General features: G+C 38.2%; 1 protein-coding gene across 2 annotated transcripts in view; it reads left to right on the forward strand.

Moving 5' to 3' along the window:
• RELN (reelin) overlaps positions 1 to 22,527 on the forward strand; it is a 557,372-nt gene that overhangs the window by 410,289 nt on the left and 124,556 nt on the right. For both annotated transcript variants that reach the window (XM_086397037.1, XM_086397038.1), the window contains exons 21-25: positions 869 to 1,061; positions 2,022 to 2,134; positions 9,852 to 9,989; positions 11,409 to 11,595; positions 20,674 to 20,879. In XM_086397037.1, coding sequence (XP_086253163.1) covers positions 869 to 1,061; positions 2,022 to 2,134; positions 9,852 to 9,989; positions 11,409 to 11,595; positions 20,674 to 20,879 — 837 coding nt within the window. The remainder of the gene's footprint in view (positions 1 to 868; positions 1,062 to 2,021; positions 2,135 to 9,851; positions 9,990 to 11,408; positions 11,596 to 20,673; positions 20,880 to 22,527) is intronic.

A 22,527-nucleotide genomic window follows, 5' to 3' on the forward strand; every position in this document is an offset into this window, starting at 1 on the left:
ATAGTATTCAATTGTGTGCTCATGTGTGCTCAAGTGGCTAAATTGTGCCTGACTCTTTGCAACCCTATGGATTGCAGCCCACCAGTATCTCCTGTCCACAGGATTTTCCAGGCAAGATTACTGGGGTAGGTTACCATTTCTTCCTCCAGGGAATTTTCCGATGCAGGAATGAAACCTGCATCTCCCGCACTGGAAGGTGGATTCCTTACCACTGTGCCACCTGGGACCCAGTAAATCATGGGAATTTTACAACCATTAAAACCACATTATCTCATTTTCAGTAATTAATAGCTGAGTACTGAAGACTGGAGAATTTTAAAACTGAAAAGTTTCAGATTGTCCCATTTCCTATCACCAAACACAGCCACTGCAAACATTCTGGTAAATTTCCATTATGCATCATTTTGCAAATTTTTTTAAAACTTATTTTAGTTACATGTACAATAATTTGATTATATTACCTTCATAAATATTTGAAATATGGACAGTCTGTCAAGTGACTATACCAGTTTACTTAAGCATTCCAGTTTCCCTATAGTTTGACGTTAAAATGTTTACCAGTTATTTCCTTGGGATAGAGTCCATGAAACGAGTCAAAGGTTTTATACATTTGAGTGGTACATGAGTACATACCCATTTTCAAATATGTTTTACCACTCTAGGTATCACCTTAAAAAAAATACTGCTTTTTGATAGGCAGATTATTTCAAATTGCCTTTTTAAAATTAATTGAAATCCATTCTAGAACTTGGCAAGGTTTAAATAAGTAAAATAAAATTATTTTGGCATATGGTATGAAATGAAGAGCTTAATTTTTCCATAATATATTGCTTTTTTAAATTTTATAATTTCTACCTCTGTCTTTCAGTTTTACAGGAGATTCTAAACTTGCCTCCAGTATGCGCTATGTGGAAACACAATCAATGCAGATAGGAGCATCTTACATGATTCAGTTCAGTTTGGTGATGGGCTGTGGCCAGAAATATACCCCACACATGGACAATCAGGTGAAACTAGAGTATTCAACCAACCATGGCCTCACCTGGCACCTCGTCCAAGAGGTAAGTCTATTTTCTCTAAAACTCGTGATAGGTAGACTTCACCTTTTTACATAGTGAGCAGAGAATTCAAATTCTAAAAGTTTAAGTTTGGTTGAAAAAGAACAATATTATTTGTAACAGAATTGACATAAACTCAGAAATGGATTATAAGGATGCCTATCAGATGCTAAAGGGCAATTGAAAATCTTGAAAATATGGTAATAGATATACTAGGATGGTGTTTTCAACATTATTTTCTCTAGCTCTCTTTCTCTATAATAAAGTCTCTTTCTTCTTTCCCTGTAGCATGTCTTCATCTGTTCTTTTATGTCTCTTCACCTGCAAGTAGACCACACTAAGAATATATCTCCTGCCTTGAAAAACAAAAAAGAAATACATATACATGCTGGTGATCCATACATTCAGTATGATATTTATGCATATACTACTGATATGCATAAATATCATACTGAATAGGATAATGTTGCCAGGTGGTGCTAGTGGTGAAGAGCCCACCTGCCAATGCAGGAGACATAAGAGATATGGGTTCAATACCTGAGTCAGGAAGATCCCCTGGAGAAGGACATGGCAACCCACTCCAGTATTCTTCCCAGTAAATCCCTTGAACAGAGGAGCCTGAAGGGCTACAGTCCATAGGGTCTCAAAGAGTTGGACATGACTGAAGTGACAATATGTACCAAATAACAGTGTGACACTAACAGGTCAAAAAAGGAACCCTAATCCACCTTCTGTTTTTCCACGTGGCTATTTGAAGACATTTCATTGCCTTGTGGTGTCTCATTTATTTCCCAAATATTTCAGCTTCACAGAAGGAAAATTTATGGATTGTATCCATATTGCAAATGGTTAAGATTGTAACATTAGATTTCCCTAAGGTCTTTTTCACTTGTTTTGAGTGAGTAAACATATTGCTCTGAGGAAATAGAAGCTGAGTTAAATTTTTCCCTGATTCTCTTTTAGGAATGCCTTCCAAGTATGCCGAGTTGCCAGGAATTTACATCAGCAAGTATTTACCATGCCAGTGAGTTCACACAGTGGAGAAGAGTCATAGTGCTTCTTCCCCAGAAAACTTGGTGAGAGACGACACCTTCAGATATGGCTATCACTTTAACTTTTACATCTCTTCTAGCATGACGAATATGAAGAAGAGTTAAGCACAAGATGGCAGTATGCATTCCTCTTTTTTTATTTTAGAATTGAAAGATCTTTCTTTTTGTACTGGGGATATTTGAAAAAAAAGAGCTAATGAAAATTTGGTTTCCAAAGTGTCCTAGCTTTTCCTCATCTCTCTTTTTGCCTCAACTTTTCATTTTATGGGAAAACTCATTGAGCCAGTTTCTTTGGGTTTGACATATAAAGGAGAATGATACAGGAATCTAAAAACTCCTATGTCAAAAGTTTGGATTGCAAATCTGTTTTCTTCCTGCAAAGGCCTACTTTTTCTTTTCTTTTATTTTTTTTCAAATATAAATTTATTTATTTATTTATTTTAATTCTTTTATTTTTTATTTTTTTTATTTTTTTACTTTACAGTATTGTATTGGTTTTGCCATACATCAACATGCATCCACCACAGGTGTACATGTATTCCCCATCCTGAACCCCCCTCCCACCACCTTCCCCATACCATCCCTCTGGGTCATCCCAGTGCACCATCCCCAAGCTTCCTGTATCCTGCATTGAACCTGGACTGGCGATTCATTTCTTTTTTTTTTTTAACTTTATTTTATTTTTAAACTTTACAATTTTGTATTAGTTTTGCCAAATATCAAAATGAATCCGCCACAGGTATACATGTGTTCCCCATCCTGGACCCTCCTCCCTCCTCCCTCACCATACCATCCCTCTGGGCCGTCCCAGTGCACCAGCCCCAAGCATCCAGTATCGTGCATCGAACCTGGACTGGCAATTCGTTTCACACATGATATTATACATGTTTCAATGCCATTCTCCCAAATCTTCCCACCCCCTCCCTCTCCAACAAAGTCCATAAGACTGTTCTATGCATCAGTGTCTCTTTTGCTGTCTCATATACAGGGTTATTGTTACCATCTTTCTAAATTCCATATATATGCATTAGTATACTGTATTGGTGTTTTTCTTTCTGGGTTACTTCACTCTGTATAATAGGCTCCAGTTTCATCCACCTCATTAGAACTGATTCAAATGTATTCTTTTTAATGGCTGAGTAATACTCCATTGTGTATATGTACCACAGCTTTCTTATCCATTCATCTGCTGATGGACATCTAGGTTGCTTCCATGTCCTGGCTATTATAAACAGTGCTGCGATGAACATTGGGGTACACGTGTCTCTTTCCCTTCTGGTTTCCTCAGTGTGTATGCCCAGCAGTGGGATTTCTGGGTCATAAGGCAGTTCTATTTCCAGTTTTTTAAGCAATCTCCACATTGTTCTCCATAGTGGCTGTACTAGTTTGCATTCCCACCAACAGTGTAAGAGGGTTCCCTTTTCTCCACACCCTCTCCAGCATTTATTGCTTGTAGACTTTTGGATCGCAGCCATTCTGACTGGCATGAAATGGTACCTCATAGTGGTTTTGATTTGCATTTCTCTGATAATGAGTGATGTTCATTTCTTATATGATATTATACATGTTTTAATGCCATTCTCCCAAATTACACCCCCCACCATAGAGTCCAAAAGACTGTTCTATACATCTGTGTCTCTTTTGCTGTCTCACATACAAGGTTATCGTTACCATCTTTCTAAATTCCATATATATGCATTAGTATACTGTATTGGTGTTTTTCTTCTTTCTGGCTTACTTCACTCTATATTATAGGCTCCAGTTTCATCCACCTCATTAGAACTGATTCAAATGTATTCTTTTTAATGGCTGAGTAATACTCCATTGTGTGTATGTACCACAGCTCTCTTATCCATTCATCTGCTGATGGACATCTAGGTTGCTTCCATGCCATGGCTATTATAAACAGTGCTGCGATGAACCCTGGAGTACACGTGTCTCTTTCAATTCTGGTTTCCTTGGTGTGTATGCCCAGCAGTGGGATTGCTGGGTCATATGGCAGTTCTATTCCCAGTTTTTTAAGGAATCTCCACACTGTTCTCCATAGTGGCTGTACTAGTTTGCATTCCCACCAACAGTGTAAGAGGGTTCCCTTATTTTAATTGGAGGTTAATTACTTTACAATATTGTATTGGTTTTGCTATACATCAACATGAATCCGCCACAGGTATACACGTGTTCCCCATCCCGAACTTAACATGTCCTTTTTTCTCTATTCTCCTTCAGTAAGAATGAAAATCATCCCAGGCAGAAGCCGCAGTAACTAGGGAGAAAATTTAATATTTGATAATATGAAAGAGAAAAGCACATTTTCCCCAAATATTGCATTGTTTCCTTTTAGACTGATCACTCTGAGGCCTGTTTGAAGAATAGACTGTAGGATAAAGAGTGAAGACAGAAAGACCAGTTCAGGGGGTGTGGGGTGGTCCAAGCATCAAACGTTTAGGTGGCTTGGAGTATGATTGTAACAGACATGGCAAGAGCCATCATTTGTGAAATTTATTTTAATGAAATCGGACTTGTTGATGGACCAGATGGGAGCTGGGATAGAATGGGAAGAATCAAAAACAGTTTCTAAATTCTGGGTCTGGGAAAAATGTCGAATGGTAGTACCACTGACTAAGAAGGGAGAGGCTGGAGGAGTGGATTTAGGACACTGGATTAAAAGTCATATGCTTCTTATGTTTTGTGCTATGAATTTTGAGATACTTATCCATTCAAGTAAAAAAGCCAATTGGACTTCAGAATCTGGAGTTTAAAAGGGAGGTTGGGCTTAAAAGTTAAAAACTATGAGTACTGTTTAAACCCTGGAACAAGATAAGCTCACCGAAGAAAAAAGCTTTGACCAGAAATTAGAACACCTGAGTTCTCAGTATATCTCTGTTAATGACTGACTTCATGCTTTAGCCATTCACAGCCTCTTCAAACGAATTCCTTACGTATATGATGAATAGGTTGAATTAGATGATCTTAAAGATCCCGAGCACCTCTGGAGTTCTGTGTTTTGTGTAGCAGAAAAGGCATAAAAGAGACAAAAAATTATATTTTTCTGTGGTTCTGCTTTCCTAGACCCCTTTTTTAAAGAAAATTACTAACTCAACCCTTCTTGGACTATTTAATAGGAGAATTAGGCTCTACACAAAAACAACTGGCTAGATAACCACCTAAAATTATTATACCTCCTTTAGTTGAACATTGAATTACTGCATTATAGAAGAATACCTCCTTGATTATTTTTAAAGATTCATCATTATGTCAGTTTGAACAAAATGCTTGAACTTTAATTTCCACATATTTTTTATATCCAACTGTGAACTATTTCCTGGATACTCAATTATGCTTTGTATAACAAGTTGTTGCTTTCTCTAACATCCTACTCTTTTATATCTACTGCTGGGAATATAATCAAGATTTATATTTAATTTCAATGATATTCCAAGCATGTCTATCAAGATTATAAAAAAACATTATATCAAGCAATTGAAATACCTGTCAGTTTGTGCAAAGCTACTGACGTGGTGTTTTTTTTTCTAATTTGCCCCCATTATTTCACCATTATGTATATTACCTCATTATTTAAAAACCACTGATTTTTATTCATTGACATGTGGGTTACCATTTCAAAATTATGATTGTAAGATAATCCTGACAATATATTTAAGATTTTTATTCCCAGAGTAAATGGTTTATTCTGGGAATGTTCCATAGTTTAGACAGTATCCCCAAAAGTACTGTCCTTTATCAAAACGGACTTTGCAAGTTACTTAACACTAAAATTGTATGTTGTATTATTATCTCTTAGCTTAAAAGATAGTACTACTGGATTGCGTTTTAATGTAGTTAAAAAGAAATCAAATTCTCATCAATGTTTATTAGGCATAAGTGCATGTATGCTAAGGTGCTTCAGTCATGTCCAACTCTTTGTGATCTATGGACTGTAGCCTGCCAGGATCCTCTGTCCATGGGATTCTCCAGGCAAGAATACTGGAGTGGGTTGCCATGCCCTCCTTCATTTATTAGGCACTTGAGAGGAAATATATTGATTCTTAAAGTCTTTAGTTTTTACACAACACCTGACATATTGTTGGGATATTCATTAAATGTTGGGAAATTAAATAGAATTTCAATTCAGTATGCCTTGATGAACCAAAGAGATGTTTTATTACAAGCCATATCTTTTTACAAACTGAAAAAAAAATCTACTAGATTATTCTCTCTTGACAGCTTGCCTTTATGTACATGTAGGTAAATTATTGAATTCTGCTTTTCCAAATTTCCTTCAAAGCCCTGGGTGAGGAAAGTGAAACTATTTCTGAAAAACAAACAGTCCAATAGGCTATTTATTTTAATATCTCTACTGACTAATACTTAAACTAAATATTATTGCAGTAATTGTTTAAAAAATAATGTTCAACTAGTTATTATCATTGTTTTTGTACCTATAATGCTCTAAAGCTCTGCTGTAAAAATGAAGTATATTTATTCTCTTTGACTTGTTAACTTTCTTATGTGCATTTCAGACTTTTGCAGATGGCAGGTTTTTCCCAAGCATTGGGAGAAGAAATTACAGTTTAGTTTGTAGCAGTATTCCTTCTGCCAAATCTTTCTTCTGCTGTTTTGATTCAAGCATATGCAACTATAAATTGAACACAGACAAGCAAATGTGATCTGCATTGTCAAAGATCTGTTAACTTTAGAAGATATGCTAGATAGGACAACTTAGATTGAAATATTGAATATGTATACACCTGCTCAAAGAAATTATATTTTATATGAACTGAACATTTGTTAGCCAATGAAAATTAATTTCATTTTTATGAGAGACATTTACATAAGAACAGAGCCTAATGAGACCCAAACAGCTGTCAGTTGCTGACTTCATAAATAAATCAACACCTAATGACTGAATGAGTTTCAGAATAATTGAGTAAATGTAATTACAGTCACTGAAGGTAGAAAATACAGTTTAGTCAGCTTTCATTTAATCTGATTCCTCAAGTTAGCTTACTATCAAGAGATGACTCAGTGGTGTTTTATTTCACTCTAGAAGTTTATAAGGCTGGAGGGAATCAAATAAAAAAGAGACTGTCAAGTTTTGCTGCGTTTGAAAATCTATAGCTTGGATTTTAAATGCAGGTCAACTTCATTTCATGATCCACTAGGCAGTAGTGGCACATCCAGACTCAATCCAAAGTGCACAGGATTTTCTTCTTAAGAATACTTAAGAGGGTGGGAAGATTTGGGAGAATGGCATTGAAACATGTGAAATGTCATGTATGAAACGAGATGCCAGTCCAGGTTCAATGCACGATGCTGGATGCTTGGGGCTGGTGCACTGGAACGACCCAGAGGGATGGTATGGGGAGGGAGGAGGGAGGAGGGTTCAGGATGGGGAACACATGTATAATTTTTTTTTAATTAAAATTGAATTAAAAAAAAAAAGAAAAAAAAAGAATACTTAATTTTGAGAGACAGAGGCAGGGAGGAGGAAGAAGAGAGAGAGAGAAAGAGAAAATTGGCAAATTAAATATTTGTATTGGGGGTGATATTTAGCAGTGACGCAGCTGCAAATCAGTGAGATCACACCTTGTGTTCTCACATGTGATCAGCTGGAGATTGCTCACACAACTAATTTTTTTTTCTCACTAAAAATGAAGCCAATATTCAACTCTTTCACTTTCTCTTCTGTTAATTAACATCTGCACATGAAACTGTGGATTGTCATTTTAAATGGAATAATTCACTTTAAGTATTTTATCTTATGAAATATCTTTTCAAGAGTTCAGAGATACATGTAAGGATAAATTATTTATAAAAAGGATTTGGAATATGTTTAATGTGATTGTTTAGAAGCGTAAATTAGGTCAGATTTCTGAAACCCTCCAACCCTATTTTAATATTTGAAACATCAAAACTTCAAAATAATATATGCCATGGGTTTCATGTAAGCATGTGATTATAAAGAAAATAAACTATCACCTCTGTCAGCAAATCACCAGAGCAGTCTTTAAATTTTTGAGCTGGAAGGGATCCTAGAAATCAGTTCGCCCAATCTCCTAATTTGAGAGGTGAGGAACTAGAAGCTCCTGAAGGCTTAAATTTCCCACTAAAGGTCAGGCAGCTGATAAATTGCAGAGCCAGGGTCCTTGGGGTCAAGTCCCCTGACTCCTAACACATTCTTCACTCCATTACCTACAGAAGTCAGAAACAGGGTGCCCTTTCCCGGCCTTGTCCATCCACTCATCAGTTCATTTTTTAGCAGACTTTTTTTGTACGCTTACTTTATTCTGTTCCTGTGCAAACTACTAGATAAAAAGATATCCCTGTCTCCAAGAGAACTCACAGTCTAGACACCTGTGACCCTCAGCTTGACTCAGATTGTATCAGTCTTAAAAGAATATAGTCATCTCTCTAAATGACAGTGGTGCATGAGTCTTAATTTACTTGTCTTCTGTTGGGCTCCAAGATAATGTCCCTACTTTTATAGTAAGCTTTTCTAAAACACATTTCTTAATTGGACTATGAAAATTGTGATGGCTATTAGATTCCAAATATAAACTATTACCATGGAAGGGGACATCTGTCTCATTGTGTGTACCAGGAAGAGCACTGATATGCTGCAAACCTGTGTCTACTGGGTGCATCTCAGTGAATCCTGAAATTATCCTACTATGAATAAAAATACAACATATCAACCACATATCATTAGTAAAATAAGCAGTAAAGGCTTAGTCTGGATTTTAACAGTCTGTTATGTACTTAGGGAATATTTAATATGTGGATAATTGATGCAGTAGACCTTAATGGATCATTCAGAGCCATTAAGATCAAGTGTGTCTGTAGCTAGTGTACTTGGGGAGGGTTTAATCAATTGAACTGAGCATTCACGCCTTTTCTGCACATTTTGTTGTTGTTGTTTATTCTCTCTTGTTTTGCACTTTGACCAGATAAAACTGGTTGTGGATACCTGAAACTTCCTAGAGGTGAAAAGTATGATGTGATTTTAAAACCACATTTTGTGGTAGTCAATGAATGGAAACCCTCTTGGCATTTCTCTCAGAATGTCTTCTTCTTTAGACTTTATATCTCATTTGAATCAGGGTCCCAAGTGTTTCTCTATGTGTAACAGACTGTTTAAGTTTTTATCTCCACTTAACATCAACTTGTCCATGAAAACCAAGCAAGTTAATGTTTTAGAAATAATAAGCAGGATTTAGAACCCAGACGTTCTTACTTGGAAAATAGTACAATGTCATCCATCCTCTCAATCCCAAAACAGCACCTGCAAACAAAACTTTTGTTTTATATTGAGAGCCAACTGGAAGTCTTCGAATAACTACTGATACATTTATTGTAAGAAACTGCATTACTGTAAGATAAACACTGCGCATTTTCATCTGTGAAAGACAGTTTTGTATAAACATTTATTTTTTAAAATTAGTCTATCTTCTTTTCTTTTCCTAGCATCAAAACCCTAAGCAACAACAGCAACAAAATCTGATACTGTATTTTTCTTTAAAATGTCTCAAATTAAGACTGATATAAATAGATAAGTAGATTTTTCTTCAAGATGGAATTGTTGAATCAGACAGTAACTGAGTGGAAATTAAACCACTAAAGAAAAATGATCAGCATCTAAATTCAAGTTCCAAAGAGTTAGTTCTCTGGAGAATTTTGAACTCTGGCGTTGTCTGTATGACCCATGTCATGTTTTTACTACTATACCTTGACTTGTTTCTAGGTCCAGTGCCACCCGCTTCCGTTGGAGTCAGAGCTATTACACAGCTCAAGACGAGTGGGCTCTAGACAGCATTTACATTGGGCAGCAGTGCCCCAACATGTGCAGTGGGCATGGCTCCTGCGACCGCGGCATGTGCAGGTATATGTGTCAGAAGGGACGATTGACTCTGCTTCTCTGGGTGTGTGTTTACAACGATACCACAACAGGTGCCATAAGACTTCTAGGGATAGCCTGATAAATAATGAAATAGCCAAAGGAAAACGATCCTCCTTTCTATCCTTTTTTTTTTAATTTAAATTTATTTATTTTAATTGGAAGTTAATTACTTTACAGTATTGTATTGGTTTTGCCATATATCAACATGAGTCTGCCATGAGTGTACATGTGCTCCCCATCCTGAACCCCCCTCCCACCTCCCTCCCTGTACCATCTCTCTGGGTCATCCCAATGCACCAGCCCCAAAAAGACCATATCCTGCATCAAACCTGGACTAGCGATTCATTTCTTATATGATATTATACATGTTTCAATGCCATTCTCCCAAATCATCCCACCCTCTCCCTCTCCCACAGAGTCCAAAAGACTGTTCTATACATCTGTGTCTCTTTTCCTGTCTCGCATACAGGGTTATCGTTACCATCTTTCTAAATTCTATATATATGCATTAGTATACTGTATTGGTGTTTTTCTTTCTGGCTTACTTCACTCTGTATAATAGGCTCCAGTTTCATCCACCTCATTAGAACTGATTCAAAGGCATTCTTTTTAATGGCTGAGTAATACTCCATTGTGTATATATACCACAGCTTCCTTATCCATTCATCTCCTGATGGGCTCTATCCTTATTTTAGATGTAAAAGATATTGTTGCATTTCAACAAGTATAAAGCCATGTATTCTAAACCTCAGATGCAACCTCCTGGGTTTACATTTCAAAGTTTATCAGCTAGCCCTAAAGTCCTTTTTTTTTAGTTAATAGAGCTTGGCTATTGCCTCTCCTTCCTTCCTCTGGTAGTCTTAAAGCACAGGCCAAACAGCTGCTGCATACTGTCCTACATCACTTCACCAGAAGCTCAAGGTTGTATATAGAGGGAGATGGTGATTATTGCTAATGAGGATGATAGGAACACACTTGAATACTTAAAGACTCTAAAAAATACATAATTTAATCAGAAGGAGGAACTATAAAACATGGCCACAGTTAAGTGTTGGGTGAGCAGACAAACATTTACATGTGACCTTTTAAGCCTACAGGAAAATTTCACAATCCTTCCCCTCTACCCAACCACACATGTGCATATACGCCCATATCTTTCTTCATTATCTTCATTTCTACCGTTATAGCACTTTCTTTTAAAAATGGATTCTGTCCCTTTTTCCCCATGTGAAAAACTGAAGGTTGTTACCACCATGTAGAAAGACTAACAGTGTAATGAAAAGTCTAGTGCAGATGCTAATACCTGAGCAAAACTGAGACGTAGCGAATGTTGCAGGTCAGATGGCTGTGGCAGTCACATATGAGTCTATCACTTGTTCACTCAGCCCTCCTCTCTCATAGGTGTGACCAGGGATACCAGGGCACTGAGTGCCACCCAGAAGCTGCCCTTCCTTCCACGATCATGTCAGACTTTGAGAACCCGAGTGCTTGGGAGTCTGACTGGCAAGAAGTTATTGGGGGACAAATTGTAAAACCCGAAGAAGGGTGTGGGGTCATCTCTTCTGGATCATCTCTATATTTCAGTAAGGTATGAGTGAGAGCCAAGAGTAAGCTATCAGGGCAGTGGCTATTTCAATATGTGACTGATGTTATGGAGCAGTCTGAACTCAGAAGGTACAAATGTGACGTAGTTTTATTTTTTCCCACTTTGTCTGCTTTTGATTGAAATTGAAGGTTGCTCAGTTGTGTCTGACTCTTTGCAACCCCATGTACTATACAGTCCATGGAATTCTCCAGGCCAGAATACTGGAGTGGGTGGCCTTTCCCTTCTCCAGAGGATCTTCCCAACACAGGGATTGAACCCACATGAGCATTCTTTACCAGCTGAGCCACAAGGGAAACCCAATACCGGAGTGGGTAACCTATCTCTTATTTTTCTTTTCTTCTGCTTTTGATTGGACTTTGCCAAATTCCTGTGCCTTAACTCTATTTGAGAAATTCATAGTTTTATGCTTGTCTTTGCTTACTACAAATCCAGGTAGGTCGATCTAAAATTCCTGCCCCTCTTGTACCTGATTTAAAGCTCATTGCTTTCCTTTCCTCCAGTGCCAGCCACGCTTGTGTCTTGAGAGGCTTTGAGTGCGGCAGGGTCTTGGCCCCTTCTCATCCCAGCCTTTGAAGGGTGTGTGAGCATGTGGGTCTGGGAGTAAGGATGTGAGTGGTGGTGGAGCTTAGAAGTTAACAATAGCAACTCTGTAGCCAGACTACCTGTTTCAATCTGATTCTGCCACTTCCTAGCTGTGTGACTTTGAACAAATTCCTTAACCTGTCTGTGGCTTGGCTTCCTCATTGGTAAAAAAAAAAAACAAACACCATGTATATATATATATATATATATATCATCAGCATTATTATGCAGGTTAAATGAGTTAGTACTTGTAAATCATATGGAACAGTACCTAACACATAGAAAGTACTTCTAGAAGTGTTTATTAAACTTGGATTAGTAAGTTTATTAAAATTATTAATATTTAATTAATATTAAACTTATTGCCATTAACCTCAAGAATATGATTGGAGGAATGTGGGGTAATGATGAGGGTGGAGGTGTGCAGAGCTGTTCCTAGGGAACTAACCAGCTGTCCATCAATAGCAAACATCTTAGGTCCTATTTCCACTCAGTTTGGTGGCTGCTTGTGGTGTCTGCTGATGTGGGACCATCCTGGTCAACTTGAGCTACTATGATAAAATACCATAGAGTAGGGGACTGAAACAGCAAACATTTTCTTCTTACACTTGGGAAAGCTAGAAAGTCTAAGATCAAGGCACCAACAGATTCAGTGTCTAGTGTGAAGTGACTGCTTCCACACTTGTAGGATGGTCATCTTTGCATTGCATCCTCACAGGAGGCAAAAGAGAGCGTGCATGCTAAGTCGCTTCAGTTGTGTCCAACTCTTTGCAACCCTATGACCTGGAGCCTGGCAGGTTTCTCTGTCCGTGGGATTCCCCAGGCAAGAACACTGGTGTGGATTGCAGTGCCCTCCTCCAAGGGACCTTCCTGACCTAGGGATCAAACCTACGTCTCTTACATCTCCAGCACTGGCAAGCAGGTACTTTATCACTAGCACCACCTGGGAATCCCCAAGAGAGAGCAGAGAGAGAAAAAGCAGACTCTCTTGTTGTCTCTTCTTATAAGGGCATTAATTCCATCATGAGGACTCCACCTTCATAACTTAATTACCTGCCGAAGGCCCCACCTCCTAATACCATCCCTTTAAGGGTTAGTCTTCCAGCATGTGAATTTGGGAACACCTTAACATGAAGTCCATAACAGAGACTCCAAGTAGAAGTTTATCTTGCAGGCTTGAGCTTCCCCAGTGGAAGCAGACAAATCAGTATACACCAACTAGGGACTGAGATGCCAGCCAGAATCCCTAAGTCTGATTCTCTTGGAACAATCCTAACACACATTGGTTGGTGAGGAATGGGGTTGAGAGAACCACCTCCCTCTCCTCCCTTGCTACAATCTAGGAAGGACATTCTTTTCTTCCTCTCTCCTCCAGTTGATCTCTCCATATAGTCTTCAAAAGGACTGCAGAGAGGAGCAGGTCCAGCTCTCCAACCTGAGCAGTGCATGCAACCGTAATTATTAGCAGCTCTCTTTAGAATGTGGAGTGACTAGTGCCACTTCTTTCCAGCAAGGACTATAACCACCAATTCTAGGACAAGTGGGAAATGTCTCATTCCACATCATATAGCAAGTACATAAAGGTGGATGTTATATCACAGGGCTGATATGTTGCAGAACCTGTTTGGGCAGAAATCCCAAACACATTAATTTATGCAAATGTAAAAATAGTTACAGCTTTTGTTTTGATACAGGTGCAGAACCAAGAATCAGCAAATAAACAAGAGAGAATGACAGAAAATCAGGGATATATTCCATTTAATGATATTCTTATCTATTGACATTGAAGGTTCCCTGGTCATTATTCTTAGAGATGATACTCAATAAGTGACCAATACACATTCTATAGATCTGGATACACAGTCTAATCCTGCAGAAATGGAAACATTGTGTCTCTGATACCATCAGTTCTAAAACAAGATGATGAATCCTTGGGCTTCCTTTGTGGCTCAGATGTTAAAGAATCTACCTGCAATGTGAGAAATCTGAGTTTGACCCCTGGGTCAGGAAGATCCCCTGTAGAAGTGAACAGCTACTCACTCCAGTATTCTTGCCTAGAAAATTCCATGGACAGCGGAGCCTGGTGGGCTACTGCCCATGGGGTCACAAAGAATCAGATGTGACTGAGCAACTAACACAAATGAATCCTTAACCAGTATGTACCCAAACAGCCCAGTAAACATGTGTGTTAAAAAACACAGATATTTTAAACATGTAAGGGTTACATATTAATATTTCTTCCTCTTAATTAAAGATGATGTCTGGAGTCAAGCTACCTGGCTTTGTACCTGGGCTCCAAAACTCATGTATTGGTTCACCTTGCAGAGTTATAACATCTTTCTGTGTCACATCCCACTGTGAAGTGGGATGTTGGGAGTGAGTTAATGCAGGTAAAGAATAAAGGATGGTGTTGGGCACATAGAATTACCATTATAAGTGTTCAGTTCAGTTCAGTCACTCAGTCATGTCCAACTCTTTGCAACCCCATGAATCGCAGCACGCCAGGCCTCCCTGTCCATCACCAACTCCCGGAGTTCACCCAAACTCATGTCCATCAAGTCCTTGATGCCATCCAGCCATCTCATGCTCTGTCATCCCCTTCTCCTCCTGCCCCCAATCCCTCCGAGCATCAGAGTCTTTTCTAATGAGTCAACTCTTCGCATGAAGTGGCTAAAGTATTGGAGTTTCAGCTTTAGCATCAGTCCTTCCAATGAACACCCAGGACTGATCTCCTTTAGAATGGACTGGTTGGATCTCCTTGCAGTCCAAGGGACTCTCAAGAGTCTTCTCCAACACCACAGTTCAAAAGCATATAAGTGTTAGCTATCATAGTTTATGAGAATGAATTTCAAATTGGTATCATTGAATATTTCCATAGGCATGCCCTGCCACTAATAAAATAAGCATTTCAAAAATAAAATCAATCTCTTCCTCCTGTACCAACTTTCTCTGTAAATTTTTGTCAAGATACCTAAAGATCATAGATTTACTTTTTTTCTCTTGTATCAGTCAGACCTATTTTGAATTCTAAGTGAGAGAAACTAGCTTAAGCAAAAAAGAAGGAAATTTAGTTCTTGTAATCAAAACAGGAAGGGCTTAGATGAAACTGGCCACAGAGATACCTAGAACTGGAAACTCAAATGCCCACAGAACTCTCTCCTTTACAGAAGACTCTTTTTCAGGTCAGCAGTCATTGTGAGAGTGGCCATGGCCACAGAGCCCTATAAGCAACTCCATGGGAAAATGTGAGTAAGGTTTCTGATTGATCAATCACATGTACATGAATGGTGTCATATGATGGGCATGGCCAGAGGTGTATCCTCACTCCATTGGCAGAGAGGTGGAATACACAGTTTGACAGCCCCCACCAGCCAGCATGATTGAAGTAGAGAAGGGATAGTAACCCAAAGGAAGGGTTCCTTAGAGGTTTGAAGTCAATCTAAAAACATGCTTCTGCCTTGTCATTCTTCTATCACCAGTGTTCAGGACAGTCTCCAGGACTGCTGCCCTAACTGCATAACTCATTTTCTTTTTCCAAACATGAACCCTTTTCTCCAAACTGGAAACTCTCCTCATCATCCCATATGTTGCCAATTTCCCTCTTTGCTTAGTGTTCACTGCTTTCCATTATGCCTTCCACCATCTCTGATATCCATATAAAACTTTTGCCCAAATCCTGCTGCTTCTGATGCTGAATGTCAGCCTCTGCGTACTGGTGCTGAATCAAATCTCAGAGATGGAGTTCTGAGTGAAATAGAAAAGAAAAGCTTTGTTGCTTTGCCGGGCAAAGGAGGACAACAGTGTATTCCTGCCCTGAAAAACTATTCTACCCCAGGAGGATTTGGTGAGGAATTTTATAGCGGTAGTTTAAGAGTGGGGTTGCTGCTGACCAAGATTAGGGTGTGTGTAGAGCCTGCACTCCTTTATCCTGGTCTCGCATAGTTTCTTGATGCTGCTCTAGTTCTTTTAATCTGGCCTCAGTGGTCTTCTCTGGAATGAAGAATGCAGATATCTTCCGCTTGGTGGGGGTTTTAGTTCTATAAAAATGCAAAGATATTGTTATGTGTTTCCCTTTAGGCAGAACAGGACTCTGCCACAAGGTTGCACTATTGTTTATTGTTCCTCCTTTGTCTCTGCATCCTCTCCCTTCCCTGACTAGCAACTGTTTGAATCTACTCTTTGGGATTCAGGGAAGGTCCTGAAGGCTGGAGTCTGTTCCCTACCAACAAGGAACAGGGGACATGGAAAGGCTTTTGTAACCAGGAGCCCCACAGGGTCCTGCTTGGTTTCACTTCCATGGGGATTTCTGGGACTATGGCAGACGACACTGATCTCTCCTTTATTTGACTGCCTCTCTCATTGTCAATGTTTCTTACATATATAGATCATATTTTTATTTTTATTCTCACATTACCCAGAAAAATGCAGAATTACTGACTAAGCCAAACTTCTAGATAAGATGTTCTACTCAAAAATGCATGCCTTACATTAGGTATTTACATATCCATAAATACCCTTGAGACTGAATAAATTGGAACCTTGATAATTGATCAGATGACCAAGTGGGATTTAACAAGGAATAGAACTTGGTCTGTAGCTCTAAATTGTCATTACTTTCCCTGCTTATGTCTGCAAAATCTCCTTTCTAGTTTGTTTATACAACACATGGTGTTGAGCTTGGTATAATTGGCAATCAATAATTATTTGAAGAAAGTAATGAATGAATTGGAAAGAAAAGTGGAAACAATAGGAAGTTCTAAAAAAATGTTATTTTCAAATAAATATAGTAAAATTATTTTTCTGCTGGGCTTTTTGATTAAAGATGACTTTCAGTTCAGTTCAGTCACTCAGTCATGTCCAACTCTTTGTGACACCATGGACTGCAGCATGCTAGGCTTCCCTGCCCTTCACCAACTCCCAAAGCTTGCTCAAACTCATGTCCATCGAGTCAGTGATGCCATCCAACCATCTCGTCCTCTGTTGTCCCCTTCTCCTCCTGCCTTTAATCTTTCCCAGCATCAAGGGTCTTTTCCAGTGAGTCAGCTCTTCGTATCAGGTTGCCGAAGTATTGAGTTTCAGCTTCAGCATCAGTCCTTCCAATGAGTATTCAGGGTTGATTTCCTTTAGGATTGACTGGTTGGATCTCCTTTCTGTCCAAGGGACTCTCAAGAGTCTCCTCCAACACCACAATTCAAAAGCATCAATTCTTCGGCACTCAACTTTCTTTATAGTCCAACTCTCACATCCATACATGACTCCTCAAAAAACCATAGCTTTGACTAGACAGACCTTTGTTGGCAAACTAATGTCTCTGCTTTTTAATATGCTGTCTAGGTTGGTCATAACTTTCCTTCCAAGGAGTAAGCATCTTTTAATTTCATGGCTGCAGTAACCATCTGCAGTGAATTTGGAGCCGAAGAAAATAAAGTCTGTCACTGTTTCCATTGTTTCCCCATCTAGTTGCCATGAAGTGATTGGACTAGATGCAATGATGTTCGTTTTTTGAATGTTGAGTTTTAAGCCAACTTTTTCACTCTCCTCTTTCACTTTCATCAAGAGGCTCTTTAGTTCTTCTTCGCTTTCTGCCATAAGGGTGTCTCTGCATATAAATTAAATAAGCACAGTCACAATATACAGCCTTGATGTTCTCCTTTCCCGATTTGGAACCAGTTTGTTTTTCCATATCCTGTTCTAACTGTTGCTTCTTGACCTGCATACAGATTTCTCAGGAGCCAGGTAAGGTGGTCTGGTATTTCCATCTCTTTCAGAATTTTCCACAGTTTATTGTGATCCACACAGTCAAAGGCTTTTGGATAGTCAATAAAACAGATGTACATGTTTTTCTGGAACTTTCTTGCTTTTTCAGTGATCCAATGGATGTTGCCAATTTGATCTCTGGTTCCTCTGCCTTTTCTAAATCAAGCTTGATCATCTGAAAAGACAACTTTAATGGAAGACAAAACATGAAGTTTTGTAAAGTGTTTTAGAGGTTTTATTATAAAGGCTCAAGATTTTAAAGACATTACCTTTAAATTTTGTATTATTTTATGTAAACCCTAAAGACATTTTAACCTAAAATGTTAGGGAATACTGGAGCATATTTTCCACTCCCCAGCAATGAGAAAATCCTTAATCTATTATCTGAACACACATACACTCACATTACATGTCTATGTATACATAGATAGATAGATATAAATGCTCCTTGTTGTTGTTTGGTCGCCTCGTCATGTCTTGACTCTTCGTGACCCCATGGACTGCAGCACACCAGGGCTCCCTGTCCCTCACCATCTCCCAGAGTTTGCCCAGGTTCTTGTCCATTGCACCGTGATGCCATCCAGCCATCTCATCCTTTGATGCCCTCTTCTGCCTTCAGTCTTTCCCAGCATCAGGGTCTTTTCAAAAGAGTCAGATGTTTGCATCAGGTGACCAAAATATAGGTCACACATATCTACACATACACATAAATACATTGATCATAGTATGATAGAAAAAAAAAACTACAAACTATGTGTTACATCAGATTCTAAGTTCTGACAGAATGGTTTACCATGAGCCATTTCTTTTTTCTTTTTTACCCCCTTTAAAACAATGTTCATCATTTCAGGTCACTGAACAAAAGAAATTAATTTGTGCTACTCTAGAAAAAACATCTTCAGTGCCACACCAAGCATTTATATATTTTTCACCATTTACAAAAATCCCACAAAATGCTCTCAGAACCATTATAGAGCAATACCATATTCTCCTGGAAAAAGAACACTATTCTGTGAATATTGCAATAGGCAATCATTCCAACCATCTAATTATGATAGCTGGATTTTTATACTTCTCATCTTAGATCTTTATCCTTCTGGCTCATTTCCAAATGCCAGGGTTTTCATAGAATTTTGCTGGGTGGGAATTAACCAGCTAGATTCTTCTCAAAATCATTCTTCCTGTACTGATCCTGAGGCATGAAAATTCTAGGACGGATTATAGTAATCTCTGAGGTGTTTCATACTTACAATATGTCAAGTCAATAGCAAGAAAAATGAAAGGCACATCTAATATGTTGAAAATGCATATTACTTTTAAGATTTCTTCTAATATATACATAAAATTGAGAGTTCCAAAAACCAAGTTCCTGTCTCAGGATTAACCTTAATTTTCTTTTTGCTGGCATCCTTGTCTATTTTGGGATCTTTTAATTGGCTTTAGATTTATCAGTAACTGTGTACTCCCATAATTATCACCAAGTATTTCCCCTGTGACTTCTAATAACTGAAACCCTTTCTTAATTAACTTAGTGGATTAGAGTGGAGTTTAAATTATAAGTGTGAGGGATGCTTTGCTCTATACTGTGTATCCTCTCTCAGATTTTCTTCCTAACTTAATTGAACTTCTCGAAAACTCTCCAAGACCAATCAGTGCAATCCATGGATTAGTTTTGGCAGATTTGATTTGGGTGAAGGAATCTTATCAGCAAACATTTTTTCAATCCTGTTAGCATGTGTTCTTGCCTGGAGAATCCCAGGGACGGGGGAGCCTGATGGGCTGCCGTCTATGGGGTCACACAGAGTTGGACACGCCTGAAGCGACTCAGCAGCAGCAGCAGCATGAAACCATTTACAGATAAGTGATGACAAACTTGTCAATTTGTGTCTAATACATTTTGCAACAGAACTGTGACAGGCAGGGGCACTTCCTGTGACACTAAACAAAGGAAGCAAGTTACCGGATTTGAAGTTTTTTAACATTTTTAAGACACAAAGAGATCATTTAGTGGTTGCAAAAACTTATTTAGTGATCCCTCCCACCTTCTCTGTTTCCAAGAGAGACACACAGGCTGACTGACTGGGAGCCCAAGAGACTTCAGTACTCTCTGTTCAGAAGTTTCTGTCTTACCTGTTTCACTTCAGTGCCCAGGTAGGAGTAGGGTCAAGGCATATGTATGCAGAGATTATTCCCTCAAGAAAGCATGCCATGTGCTAGGCAAGTTATGTAGCATGTTATTTCACCTAATTGTCACAACACCCTATGTGGAAGGTATTATTACCCATATTGTACTTTTGAGGAAAATAAAAGCTCAGAAAGGTCACGCAGCTAGAGAACAGCATGAATCATGGGCTGAGATTCAAACCCAGCTCCAACTGATTTCAAAGTATGTGTATGATCTTTCTGCTCCATGACTCTGCCTGGAGGAGATTTACAAAGGGAATACTGGAAGTATTTTAATTAAAATGAGTTTTGCTTTGTTATTAAAGACTTTTGAATACTCTTTGGTGTAATTAGCAGTTCTCAGGGGTCTCATAATCAAGTCCTGGATATTAATAGAATGTATCCAGGAACAGTTAAATAACATAACTTGCTCCTCTCAACAATAAAGGAGAACATGATCAACTTCACATAGAGCCAGGATGCTCATACAAATTTGAAACTGAAACGACAAATTGCTCCCAGATAATTGGATCTGTGATTTCTCTGTTCTTTGGAAAGGCTGGGAAAAGACAGTTGGTGAGCTGGGATCTGGATACTTCTTGGGTGGACTTTGTCCAGTTCTACATCCAAATCGGTGGAGAGAGTTCTGCTTGCAACAAGCCTGACAGCAGAGAGGAGGGTGTCCTCCTCCAGTACAGCAACAACGGGGGCATCCAGTGGCACCTGCTGGCAGAAATGTACTTCTCAGACTTCAGCAAACCCAGGTAACCAGTTCTGATTGCCTTCTAATGATTTCAGGAAGGTTAAGGGTGATGTTGCTGTGTTTGAAACATTGAGTCATTTCAAGGAGAGATAACTCTCCATGATATAACACAATTAGATATGCAGAGAGACCAACCAAAAGCATTACTTCTAAGGCACACAGGGGAAAGGCAGAAACCAGTGAAAGCCAACTGGGTCTAACGAGAATCATAATATCCAGGAAGAGAGTCAGGTATGGTAGGTGGGAGATGGAAGCCTGGAGAGGTTCCCCCTATACAGTAGAAAGGAAATTGATAATGGGGCCAACTGGTTTAAACAGTTTGAAGCTATTCAAAGTATATTTTTTCTAAGGAATAGCATTGTCAATCTGGAAATTACTGAGAATTCAGTAAAGTAAGAAGATTACTATATAGACAAACAAAAATTCAATAGCTTTTTTAAATTCCAGATATATTCCATTTTTATTTAAGGGAATTTTTCTTTAGGTCCTAACTATCTCACCACATTTTCAAAGACTTCTATGACACTAAAATGGTTAAGAGATTCTGAGTTGGAAGCTATCAGAAGACCCCATGCCGGAAAATACATAAATATAAGGAATAAGTTTAACAATACTGAGAATCTCTGTAAAGAAAACTTTAATAAAGCTTCAAAACTTCTTTCAAATTGTGAAGGAAGTGAACAAATAAATGGAAAATAATACAGCATCCTTGGATAGGAAAACTGAACATTATGATATGAAGATATCTCTTAATTTATATGTTATACTATTGCAACCAGAGTCTTAGTGGTAGTTTTTTTGGAACTTTATGTCTAGAAATATAAACTGACAAAAATAGTTTAAACTTTTGGTTAAATATAGAGGGATCCCCTACACGATATTATAATATATTGTATAACCTACATAATTAAAGTGGAATGCTACCAGTGCATAGATAGAACAATCAAGTCAAATGACCCAGAAATTAACTCAGATATACATACAAACTTATATGTGAAAAAAAAAAAAACACACATCAATTATCAATGATAAAGAAATGGTCATTCAATCAAATGGTGTTAGAAAAAAATGGGTAGGCTCTTGGGGGGAAATATCTATATAGATTGTCATCTAACATCTCAGATGATAATGTTAAAGACTGGTTAAAGATTTAAACATTTAGATTACTATCTGATCTTGGGAACATATCTAAACTTTCTATACATAAATTCAGTAGAAGAATTAACACGCATGTAACACATCCATTTCAAAGGAAATAGAAAAAAATTTAAAAAAATAAACTGAGAAAATATTTGCAACAAATATGAGAAATAGAAGATCAGTGTTCCTGTAAAGAGCTCATAAAAATTATCAAGAAAAACACTAAGATCCAGTAGAAAAATAGGTAAAAGGAATGAATAGATGTTACAAAACAAGAAAGACATATGTTTAATAAAATACAATTAATATCCAACCTCTCTGGTAATAAAAAATGATACCATTTTTCAACAGTCAGCTGGTCATTTTTTAATAACACAAAATGCTCTTTCCACATGGAGCAGCAAGACAGGTGCTCTCATGTCATCCTGCATGCCATTATTCCGGGAAAGAATTTTGGAAAAATCCTTTGGATTTTTGGAAAAATCAAGAGCCTTAAACATGACCATTTT

Source organism: Bos grunniens, chromosome 4 (assembly GCF_055505025.1).
Source record: "Bos grunniens cultivar Pamir isolate PY7600 chromosome 4, Bosgru_T2T1.0, whole genome shotgun sequence".
Taxonomy (NCBI): domain Eukaryota; kingdom Metazoa; phylum Chordata; class Mammalia; order Artiodactyla; family Bovidae; genus Bos; species Bos grunniens.